Source organism: Lithobates pipiens, unplaced genomic scaffold (genome assembly GCF_037356315.1).
Source record: "Lithobates pipiens isolate NorthernLeopardFrog02 unplaced genomic scaffold, aLitPip1_a1.2 Scaffold_16, whole genome shotgun sequence".
Lineage (NCBI taxonomy): Eukaryota > Metazoa > Chordata > Amphibia > Anura > Ranidae > Lithobates > Lithobates pipiens.
Genome location: NW_027507748.1, coordinates 603,237,714 through 603,250,497, shown reverse-complemented (window position 1 = coordinate 603,250,497; position 12,784 = coordinate 603,237,714). Strand labels below are relative to the sequence as shown.

The following is a 12,784-nucleotide window of genomic DNA, read 5'->3' as shown; positions in this document are numbered from 1 at the left end:
GTCGCCTGAAGCAAAACGCCTGATGCTCAAAGTACATGAGCTTCTTTTTGGTCAAAATACAGGCGTTTTTCTGCTTTTTATATTGGTGACTTTTTGACCTGCACAAAAATCGTAGTAAAACGTGTGAATTTCCACCTGAAAACTATACGTTCAGGTATGAATGCAGCCTAAGGCCTCATGCACACGGGACATTATAAAAATGCCAGTAGCTTTACAGTGAGTTTTTCAACGTTTTTGCAATAATTTTTTTTAGCGTTTTTACGTTTTTTTATTCAATGGGATAAAACGTTAAGCGATGGTGAGCCGCGCTTTTGAGCGTTTGCTGTTAAGAGGGTTTTTACATCTGAAAAACTCCTCTCTTTTACAGCCAAAAAACGTTGATAACAGCCTATATGTGCATTGACACATAGTATAACATGCTGAAGAGTTTGACTGTAGAAAAAACAAAAAACTAACATCTGAAGCCAAAAACAACATCTGTAAAAACATCCGAAAAACATCCATGAGGCTAATATTGTGAAGATTAGCAGAATGGGTGGGATTTAATAACAGATAACTTGGACAGACCTTGGGCACAACTTGGCTGACACCAATTCTTACACAATTTCAGTCCACAAAGAGGCACGTGGTGTCACGTTAGTTCACAAATAACACCACCATATACACACACATACATACACATATATATATATATATATATATATATATATATATATATATATATATATATATATATATATATATATATATATATATATATATATATATATATATATATATATATATATATATATATATATATATATATATATATATATATATATATATATATATATAAATAAATCACACACACTTTATATATATTAAATGAAAATTAAGTCAACCACTACAAAAGCTTTAGCTTGGTGACTTCTAACAGCCACTCACCTGGCCCACGATCCAGCGGTGCTCTCACCTCAGTGGAGCTGTGCATGTTCAAGTGGTGCTGTGCTCCGTGACTGGTTCCGAAATCTTCTGGGTATTGTCATTTGTCCCAGAACCCCGGAAGATTTCAGGGGGTTTAAGGAGCGGGTACCTGTCAAAATAGTTTACCCCCCTCCTCAATTTCACAAACAGAAGCAAGGGAGGAGGCTTTAAAGCAGAACTTCGCCCTTTGGGTGGAGTTCAGCTTTCACATTTCTCAAGATCTGCGCTTTCAATTGCATTTCTGTAGGTCTATAAAATGCTTATGTTACAGCCTCCTGATCATCATTTCTCCAGGTAAGTGCCTGTAGCAACAGTAGACATCCCATGCTATCCTTCCTCCTGCTAGATTTTTGGTCACTCTCAAGCGCCTCCTCCAGTATAATCGGCAGAACTTTAGGTACAGGAATATTAGATATTAGGAATATTACCCTTTGAGTACCGTAAAAGAAAAATATTACAGAAAAAAAAATTAATTCAATATGTTTAACATTCGAGATATCTGCTGAAGTTAACAGAAGAAAAATGTTTAGCTGTGCTATTGTGGAGTTTGAGAGTGACCCAAGAACAGCAGCACAGATTAGTTGCTGTTGCTACAGGAAATTACCTGGAGAACCGATGATCAGAAATGTTGATAAAAATTTGCACCCGACAGGTCAGTTAGGGTTAAATCTGAAAGTTAATTGAAAGCATAGAGGTTAGGATTACTATTATTGTTCTATAGTGTGATTTCACAAGAGGAGTTTATGCGAGGAGTGAATTTCTGGCAAATCAGAAGGTATTTTTCTACTTTACCTGCAGGATCCAGAAATCAATAATCAATATATGTTTTAACAAACTATCTACAGTTACAAGATTAAGAATGGGCTAGTGTGTGGCAAAACTAAAAAGTCAAAAAAGGTGTCATCATCAAAATCCCTGAGGTATATAAGCAGCCAATATAATTCAGTTTTCCAGAGCTCAACCCCCCCAATATCAGTTTTGTATGGAATGAAACATAAGTACATTACAGATTCATCATTATAAGACAAATCCTAAACCAGAACTAGTATACAAAAGAATATGACCATTTGAGTACCGTAAAAGAAAAATATTACAGAAACAAAACAATCTTAATTCAGCATGTTTTACATTTATCTTTGGTAGCTGTTGAGACCGCGTTGAATTTATACATATGAAAAGTCAAAAAACAGAAAATGTCTGCAACATTCAAAGGGTTAATAAGCTGCAAACGTATTATCCTCCCACCTTTGAAAATTTTTTAAGACTAAGTCCACCTATCTGCAATAAAAATATCAAACGCACCCATATATTTTGCACATAAGCAGGGAAATCATTGCAACCACAATCTTTGTAATGCACAGGTTCCTCCAGACTCCTCCTCTTCTACTTAAAGAGTAAGACCACCCCCCCCCCCCCCCCCCCTGCAAATTAAAAGCCAGCAGCTACACATACTGCATCCGACTTTTAATAATGGACACTTACATGTTCTGGAGTCCAGCAATGTCAGCAGCCATCAGCTGTCAGTGCTGCCGCCGCCGCCATTGCCAGTAAGGGTAGCGAAGCATTGCGGCTTCATGCCAGGTCCCTACTGCGCATGAGCAAGGCTCTGCTGCACTCTCTCCTACTGGCCTGGTGGCAAGGGAAGGAGGAGAGAGCAGAGCTGCTGGCGTAATTCGCCACGCCCAATCTTCCAGAAGTGTCAAAATAACGACAAAGAGAGGTAACTGCTCCTCCCCCCCCCCCCCCCCCCCCCCGAAAGGTACCAAATATGAGGGCTTGAGACAAAGGAGTGGAAGTTCCACTTTTGTGTGGAACTCAGCTTTAAAAAAAATTGTTATATGTTGCCAGTCCTCAGATGAGGCTACACTAATTTTCTTTGAGTCTTATTTCCTCTTTTCATCTGGTAATCCTGGAAATAACACACATCTCCTGTCCTAGGGTGGTTTGTGTTTTCCAGCAGTCAAAACATTCCTATCCTGAACACTATATTCTTCCTCGTTCAGGAGAGGGAGGTTGAAGCTCCCCTAACCACAGCAGCTCTTAAAAAAAGCCTATGTGTACATTGACATATAGGCTTTTATGGAGTTGAGTTTAGGGGCTTTGGAGAAAAAAAAAATAAAAAAAAAAAAAAGCAAGCCAAAAACTTCCCCTACATTAAGGCTTAAACCACCCAAAGTTCTTCCGACAACCTTTCACTGAAAAAAAGTATGGTCTGAGCTTATAAACCCAGAGTCTAAAGTCCTGTACTCATGGGCCAGATATCAGCCGAAATAAGCCGGTATGCTAGATAACGGCCAACATTCGGCCTGTGTGTACAGGTCCTTATTTCACAGAAGCAGATCTCATTACAAGCTTCTGTCAAACAAGTGTGCTGGAAAATCAGCAGCTGAAGGGCATCCAATCAGTTGCCCTGTCAGAAAACAATAGCTGAGCGGGGAGAGCGCTGTACTAACATTACATCATTACAGTACAGGATTTTTTTCATTCAGCCCCCTGAGCAAAACAAAGGAAAAAAAATAAATAAAAAAAAGTACAGTGTATACCAGGCTTAAATGCCCCGACACGATAGCAGATCTGAGGCTCATTCCCAGCAGAGCCGTTATTCATCAACTTTGATTAGTTAACATCATTAAACTGGCTGGCCCTACAAGACCCTTGTGGGGTCACTTAAAGGCTGTTAACATGGCCAAAAGTGGTCTGAAAGTGCTCTTTTCTGGCCCCTGGGTGCATATATTACTACAGCTGATACATTATACACACATACATTATAACTCCAACACGCTACTGTCGTCTGCAACAGACATCAGTCTACCCCTATCCACCATCTCATAGTATAGGAAACAAAACAAAGTAATGTCCCTATTCAAATAATTTCTAAAACATTAAAAAAAAAAAAAAAAAAAGATGATTATATTTTAAAGCAGAAGCCATCACAAAATAAAAAGAATATTTTTTTTTGGATACATGAAACATTAATATTCTATCAATTCAACTCCAGCACATCATAATAAATAGCAAATTAGAATTCTAAAAATGTATATATGTTTAAATAGTAGAAATGTCAGGGGGAAAAAAAAATGAACATGTAAAAGTAGACATGAATATGCAGCAGTGCCAATATTTTAGATTCCTTTGTCTTTTCAGGAAGAAGGTTTGATCAGTTTGTGCCACATGCTCATTAGGGGATTGTGAAACTTTTTTCCTTCATTTTGTATAAGGTATGGCTTGAGTCACACACATGCATTTGGTGCAGCCCACAAATAAAAATTAAATAATTTAGATAAATTCATAATTAAAATATTAGCACTAATGTCAATGCTATTATTACTATCCTTGATATTGTCAGTATCAGTGTTATGTTCAATATTATTATCATCATCAACTCTCATGAATTGCAGTGCATGATGCCGTTTCAGTGCCAAGCCACGCCCAAACATATATTTTGCAAACACCCTGGAGAATAAAATGGCAGTCATCGCAATATTTTATGTTACACGGTATTTGTGCAGAGGTTTTTCAAAATGCTTTTTTGGGGAAAAAACACTTCACTGAATTTGAAAAACTACACAGTAGAGTTAGCCCATTTTTTTGTATATTGTTTAAGATGTTATGTTGAATAGATAGATACCAAACATGCTACGGTTTAAAATTGCGCACACTCCTGGAATGGTGACATACTATGGTATATAAAAATCTTCATAGGCGAAACATTACAAAATGCTAACGGTTACCAGTTTACAGAGATCAAGCAGGGACAGGGGCAGAAAAAAAAAAAAAAATATATATATTTTTTACACTGTACCATTTAAAAAAAAAAAGTTTCACTTTTATTGCTGTCACAAGGAATGTAAACATGAACAGTAATAGGCAGTGACAGGTACTCTTTATGAAGGAAACTGAAGTCTTAAAGACCCCAAAATCCCTCCTTTGGACTTAAAAATATTCAAAAACTCTGAGGGGAGAAAAGACAGATTGTCTGTTCATCCAGAGTATGAACAGAGATCTGTCATCTCCCCTACACAGACCCCTCCCCCTTCAGTTAGAACATACAGTCAGGGAACACAATTAACCCCTTGATTGCCCCCTGGTGTCAACAAATTCTGACATTTTTACAGTAATCAATGCATTTTTATAGCACTGATCGCTGTATAAATGCCAATGGTCCTAAAAATGTGTCAAAATTGTCCAAAGTGTCCGCCACAATGTCGCAGTCCCCAAAAAAATAAATAAATAAATCGCAGATAGTCGCCATTACTTGTAAAAAAAAAAAACACGAATAATAAAAATGTTGTAAAACTATCCCCCATTTGGTAGACGCTATAACTTTTGTGCAAACCAATCAATATACGCTTATTGCGATTTATTTTTACCAAAAATATGTAGAATACATATCGGCCTAAACCAAGGAAAGAAATATTTTTTTTTATATATATTTTTGGAGGATATTTATTTTTAGCAAAAAGGTAAAAAAGATTGTTTTTTTCAAAATTGTGGGGGGGGGGATGTCAATTTTGTTTGGGTGCAACGTTGCCACGAGCGCGCAATTCAGTTAAAGCGTCAGTGACGATTCACAAAAAATGCTCTGGTCAGGAAGGGGGTAAAATCTTCTGGGGTTGAAGCGGTTAAAAAGCACCAAAAATATATATATTAAAAAAAAAAAAAAAACATAAAAAAGGCCAACACCCTGGTCCCCAGCAGGAACTTTTTCACAATCGCTTCATAGAAGACCTGAAGCCTATAATCAACAGAGCTGGAAGTTGAGATACAGGAAGACGACAAGGCACCCTGCACAGATTTCTCTAGGATTCAACTACCTGCTTCATTGCAGGTAAGTTGGCTCACCAAAACTATAGACTTAATTTTTTACATGAATGGCCATACATTACCGAGTCTAACTAGGACATGTGATATAAGTTAATAAAAACTTAGCAAACTGGAAAAAAACTCATTTAGCTGTGTGTTATGTAGTCACAACTTCAGACATACAAAAAAAAAAAAAAACCAACAAGGAAGCGTTTGGAAGACAAGTAACCATTTTAAAGAAACTTGTCTGGGGACAATATTTGACAAGTGTTGAATAGAATGGAAATGTCACCAAAATAATATTTTACAATCAGTTCATGCTCCCCTCCCCCACGGTTTTACATGTTCAGTATGATAAGTGCCTAATACAATTGCATAGATGTGTGTGCAGATTATGACAATGAGGAACTTTCCTTCCAGCTAGAAAATTTTTGGACAACTTGAAAAGTTTACCAGCTTAAAATCATTGAGGCAGGCTGGGCTGCAGAACCTCTTCCACTGGCCATCTATCATGAGAACATTGCTTCCGGCGCCTTTGCTTGGTAGGTATTCTCCACAGTGTTCACAGCAATTCATGATTAGGCCATTGGCCATCCTATAGCGATTGAAGCAGTGATCACTGCACAACTTATGAGTCATGTTTTTAAAGCTAACTTCATGGCGAATCTGAAAGAGAAAGCATTAGAAAGTTACATAAAACTCAGGACTATTAGAATGATGTCAAAACAGAAATATTTAGATTACAGGGGAAAGCACTGCAAATGTAGGATTGTAACGTTGGGGGTGAGGGGGTTATTGTGATGTGATGGACCGATTAGACATCTGTGAATTTTAATTCAATATACTATAGCCGTTTATGCCTTATTCATTGGACCCGCTGCCTTACAGAACTAAACAAATCAGTTCAATCCTAACCAGCTACTACACTACTTGCAGACCCTGTATTGTTTCTCATCTGTGTTTCTAAGAATACTCCGGAGTCTAGAAGGAAACCAAAACACACATGTACGCATCCACATAGGGCTAAAACAATGAATCGATTATGAAAATAGTAATGGATTAACTTTATAATCGATTAATCGGCCAGTAACAAAATGGGGTTAAAGTTAACGAGTCTGAGGACATTTACTAGAGTGACCCTTTAATAGTATATCTCTCCTCTAATAGTATATACACTATATCATTACTCAAATAGTTTATACAATATATCCCCTATAATAGCATATGCAGTATATATCCCCTCTAATAGTATATACAGCATATTTCTTGTAATAGTACCAGTATATACAGCATGTCTCTCCTCTTATATACAGTATATCTCTCCTGTCTGTTATTCTCAGCGTGGATTAGATATTTTGCTCCCTAACCATTATAGTTGGTTATATATATTTACCACTGCATAGAGATATTTAAGAACAAATTGTCTTTTTTTTAAATTTACATATTAACTAAATTATACACCATGCTTTTTTTTTTTTTTTTAAGGTTATTAATCAAAACAATAAAATCGGCCAACTAATCGATTATGAAAACAATCGTTAGTTGCAGCCCTACATCCACACAAAACTGAAGACTGACAAAACTGAAGACTGACAAAACTGAAGACTGACAAAACTGAAGACTGACAAAACTGAAGACTGACAAAACTGAAGACTGACAAAACTGAAGACTGACAAAACTGAAGACTGACAAAACTGAAGACTGACAAAACTGAAGACTGACAAAACTGAAGACTGACAAAACTGAAGACTGACAAAACTGAAGACTGACAAAACTGAAGACTGACAAAACTGAAGACTGACAAAACTGAAGACTGACAAAACTGAAGACTGACAAAACTGAAGACTGACAAAACTGAAGACTGACAAAACTGAAGACTGACAAAACTGAAGACTGACAAAACAAAAAAAAAACATGAACTTGTTCTGGGGATCTTATGAGATAGACCAACAAAGTGGCACATAATTGAAGTGGAAGGAAAATTATTTTTATAACATGTGAGATAGTAAGGGGTGCATTTGTATTCAGCCCTCCTGAGTCAATACTTTGTAGAACCACCTTTCACTGCAATTACAGCTGAAAGTCCTTTTGGGGATGTCTCTACTAGCTTTACACATCTAGAGAGAGTGAGATTTCTACCCATTCTTTTTTGCAAAATAGCTCAAGCTCTGTTAGATTGGATGGAGAGCATCTGAACAGCAATTTTCAAGACTTGCCAGACTCTCAATAGGATTTAGGACCGGGCCATTCGAACACGTAAATATACTTTAATCTAAACCATTCCATTGCAAGTTTAGGCCGTTGTCTTGATGGAAGGTGAACCTCCGTCCCAGTCTCAAGTGTTTTGCAGACTCTAACTTTTCTTAGTTTTTCTAAGTTTCCTTCTAAGTATTGCCCTGTAGTCCCTGCTGATGTGTTCAGGGTGATGTATAGTGTCAGTTTTCTGCCACACATAGCATTTTGCTTTTGGGCCAAAAAGTTCAATTCTTGTCTCATCTGACCAGAACACCTTCTTCCACATTTGCTGTGTCCCCCCACATGGCTTCTCGCAAACTGGACTTATGGCTTTCTTTCAACAATGGCTTTTTTCTTTCCACTCATCCATAAAGGTCAGATCTGTGGAGTGCACGAGTAATAATTATCCCGTGGACAGATTCTCCCACCTGAGTTGTGGATCTCTGAATAATGCTCTCCTTGTCCGGCCTGTCAGTTTAGGTGGACGGATGTCCTAGTAAGTTTGTGGTTGTGCCATACTCTCCATTTTCAGATGATGGATTGAACAGTGCTCCGTGAGATGTTCAAAGCTTGGGATTTGATTTAATTTTTTTCATACCCCAACCTGGCTTTAAACTTCTACACAACTTTATTCCTGCCCTGTCTGGTGTGTTCCTTGGCCTCCATAATGCCGTTTGCTCACCAAGGTTCTGTAAAATACATCTGAGGGCTTCACAGAACAGCCGTATTTATACGGAGAATAAAATGACACAGGTGGACTCCATTTACCAATTACGTGACTTCTGAAGACAATTCGTTCCACTAGATTTTAGTTAGGGGTAGCCGAGTAAAGGGGGCTGAATACAAATGCACGCCACACTTTTCAAATATTTGTAAAAAAAAAATTAAAAGGCATTTATTATTTTTCTTCCATTTCACAATTATGTGCCACTTTGTGTTGGTCTATCACATAAAATCCCAATAAAATACATTGACGTATACATACACACACTAGCATACAGTACTGTGAAAAAGTTTTAGGCAGGTGAGATGAAATGATGTAAAGTAGGAATGATTTCAAAAATACTTATTTAAATCATTTTACAAAATGCAAAGCAAGCAAACAGAAGAAAAAACGAAATCAAATAAATACTTGGCATGACCACCTTTTGGCTTTAAAACAGCATGCATTCTTCTAGGTACACTCACACACAGTTTGTGAAGGAACTCGGCAGGTAGGTTGTTCAAAACATCTTGGGAGAACCAACCACAGGTCCTCTAAGCCCTTGTACACACGGTCGGAGAATCTGTCGGAATGTGTCCTATCGGACCGTGTTGTCGGATAATCCGACTGTGCATGGTCTGCATCGGACTGATTCCGTCGGAATATCCATCGGACCCAATTTTCCAACTTGTTGGAAATATTTTCCGACAAACTGGTCCGATCGGACATACTCCGATCATGTGTAGAGAATTCCGATCGGACAAAGTGCCACGCATGCTCAGATCAAATTCCTACACCAAAGCTATTGGCTACTAGCCTGAACGTAGTCCTGTCGTAACGAAATAACGTCATCACGTTCTGAATGATCGGATTTTCCGACAACTTGGTCCGACCGTTTTGGACACAATCCGTCGGACAAAATCCAACGGATTTGGTTGGCAGAATGTCCGACCGTGTGTACAGGGGCTTAGGATGTAAGCTGCCTCAAATCCTTCTGTCTCTGTGTAAACCCAGACAGACTTGATGTTGAGATCGGGGCTCTAAGGGAGCCAAACCATCACTCCATGGCTCCTTGTTGTTCTTTATACTGAAGATAGTTCTTCATGATACTGGCAGTATGCTGGTACTTCTCAGAATTGAGGACACAATTGATTGTGCAATGCTAAAAGACCGCAGACACAGCGGTCGGCCAAGGAAACTTAATGCAGCATATGAAAAAGACACACTCGCTTCCCTTCAAGATCAGAAGATGTCCAGCAGTGCCATCAGCACAGAACTGGCAGAAACCAATGGGACCCAGGTACACCGATACTGGCCAGAAAAGTCTGGTCAGCAGTCTACCCCATGGAACAATTGGGGCCAAAAAGCCATACCTCCGACATGGAAACAAGGTTAAGTGACTCAACTATCCATGAACACATAGGAACTGGGGTGCAGAAAAATGCCAGTCGGTGTCCTGGAATGATGAATCGAAACCTGAAATATCTGGCTACAACAAGAGGCTGTTTGTTTGCCGAAGGGCTGGAGAAAGGTACAAAAGGAAGCGTCTGCAGGCAACAGTAAAGCATGGTGGAGGTTCATTGCAAGTTTGAGGCTGCATTTCTGCAAATGGAGTTGGAGATTTGGTCAGGGTCTGTGGTGTCCTCAGTGCTGGGAAATACAGACAGATACTTCTCCATCATGCCATACCATCAGGGAGGTGTGTGATTGGCCCTAAATTTATCCTGCAGCAGGACAATGAATCCAATCATACAGCCAAGGTCATTAAGAACCATCTTCAAAGTAAAGAACAAGGGAGTCCTGAAAGTGATGGTTTGGCACCCACAGAGCCTCGCTTTCGACATCAAGTCTGTCTAGGATTGTATGAAGAGACAGAAGGATTTGAGGTAATCTACATCCTCTGAGAGACAAAGATACAACACAGTACATATAACTGAACCTAAGGTATACCTCTGTTAATTTGCCACAGATAGTGCACCTTGACTTGTTCTGATTTTTGGCAGAATTCTGTTTGTCCTCATAAACCGATAAACAATAGGTACTACAAAATTCCTGGAAGGATTCACTTGAATCGACTTGAGCAACAATTGTACCTTTCATTGTTGTAATATCTCTGAAAGAAACACAAAATTATGTTAGCCAAGCATACTATGTACAACACATAAATGAGTAAGCAGAACCTTAAAGAAAACAAAGAATTGCAAGTGTCCACCTATAGCACCATGCCCGTGCCCCCTACTTTTCAGGGCCAAAAATTATTCTCTCAGGAGTCTCATCTTGTTTTGTTTAAGTCTGACCAATGTCTGAATTATGAGCTGACCCAAACACCACCTACAGATTTACAGAATATCTAAACTCTATTCACAGACCATGTGTTAGATTTGCGGCTACCTTCAGGTGATTCGACAATGGCAAAAAAAATAAAAAAATCTTCTAGGGCTGCCCCTAGAGCATACCCATACAACCCTGCCCATGCCATAAGACTAGTTTCTTAGGAGGAGAATTTACATAGACCATGGGACATACCCAAGCAAAGTGGTGGGCAACAAAGCTTCAAACTGCCAACAGATCAACACCACAAGGATTTAGGAAACTTGAACAAAACATTCAAACAACTTAAAGCACCTTCGAACCAAAGTTTGACATTAGCGGAGGCCTGAAGTCCAACCTGGTAGAACTTAGTATGTGTAAATGGACCAGTATGCTGCCTTGCAAATCTAGGCTACAGAGGCTTGATGGTGAAAGGCCCAAGAGACGCCAACAGCACTGGTGGAATGGGCTCTAATGAGAAAAGAAGGAACTTTCTGCTTAAAGTGGCTGTAAACCCTAAAAAAAATAAAAATAAAAAAAAATAACCCGGCTAGACAAAAAAGGCATAATGAGCTAGTATGCATATCATACTAGCTCATTATGAATCACATACCTGAGATTGAAGCCCCGCAGCGGTCAACATCACTCCCGGTAGTTACTTCTGGGTATTGCGGCTCTGGCACTGTGAATGGACGGAGTGTGCAGGAGCTGCCGGTAAAGGCACAGTCTAACTGAAGCAACGGCACGTACGCGCCACTGCTTCAGTTTGCTTAAGTGTGCATGTGCTGACGACATCGGCACATGCAAATACAGGGATATCTCCTAAACCGTGCAGGAGATATCCAGTGTAGCTACAGGTAAGCCCAATTATAGGCTTGCCTGTAGTAAAAAGTGGTTGTAAAGGGTTTACAACCACTTTAAGGGCATAGGCCTTGGAAATGAAAATCTGGATGCACCTGGCAGCAGGGTATCCTTTACAAAGGCTAATGGGCAGGACAGAGTGGGACTAAGTCATGTAAATAGAAGCTATAGTTTCTACCAGAGAATTGAAGATTTGTCATGTCAGAGATACTCACTTGAATGGAAGCACTGGGCGATTGTGTTCCACATATTAGGGATGTTGGATTGATGGATTGAAGGATTTAAGGGGAGGCCACCATGAAACCTCGAACCCTCATGCATAAGTGAACTAAGGAGAGTCATTGTGACTCAAAAGTCTGAGCACTGAATAGGAGGAATATTCTGGCTTGGGATGTGTCCAAGATTAGGACCCAAGTACTCCAGACAGATAGTGTGAGGGCCAGAGAGCAGACTTTGGAAAGTTCATTACCCAGCCAAAGGTTGTGCACCAGCATCCTCTTATGAGCCCTTTTGCAACAACCTGATACTTGATTAGGTGATTCGTAACAAAGGGAGATACTGGGGGGGTCTATCAGACCCCTGATGTCTCCACAATGAGTAGCTGTCACCTGCCCAACAGGGGACTTTTTGGCCCCTATGTGATAGCAATAAAGTTTTTTTGTTTTTTTTTAAATAGATAATTTTAATGTGTTTGATATGCTTGGTATCCAATTTACTTGATGCAACATGGTCTTCTCTTTTAGAAAAAAAATAAAATAAAATGGGCATTATATTGTGTTTAATATGTAAAAAAAATTATATATAGATATATTTTTTTTCTGTGGTAATAAAGCAGCGATAACCAAATGGCATACACATGAGCCCGATGCAATCAATCTGCCCAGTGAGGAGGGATAGAAGAGTGGG

At 39.1% G+C, this 12,784-nt stretch overlaps 1 protein-coding gene across 2 annotated transcripts in view; it reads right to left on the bottom strand.

Annotated features, from left to right (window-relative positions):
- ZMYM2 (zinc finger MYM-type containing 2) overlaps nucleotides 1–12,784 on the bottom strand; it is a 150,345-nt gene that overhangs the window by 97,219 nt on the left and 40,342 nt on the right. For both annotated transcript variants that reach the window (XM_077483994.1, XM_077483996.1), the window contains exons 4-5: nucleotides 10,658–10,820; nucleotides 6,223–6,435 (exon numbers count right to left, since the gene is read on the bottom strand). In XM_077483994.1, the coding sequence (XP_077340120.1) occupies nucleotides 6,223–6,435; nucleotides 10,658–10,820 (376 nt within the window). The remainder of the gene's footprint in view (nucleotides 1–6,222; nucleotides 6,436–10,657; nucleotides 10,821–12,784) is intronic.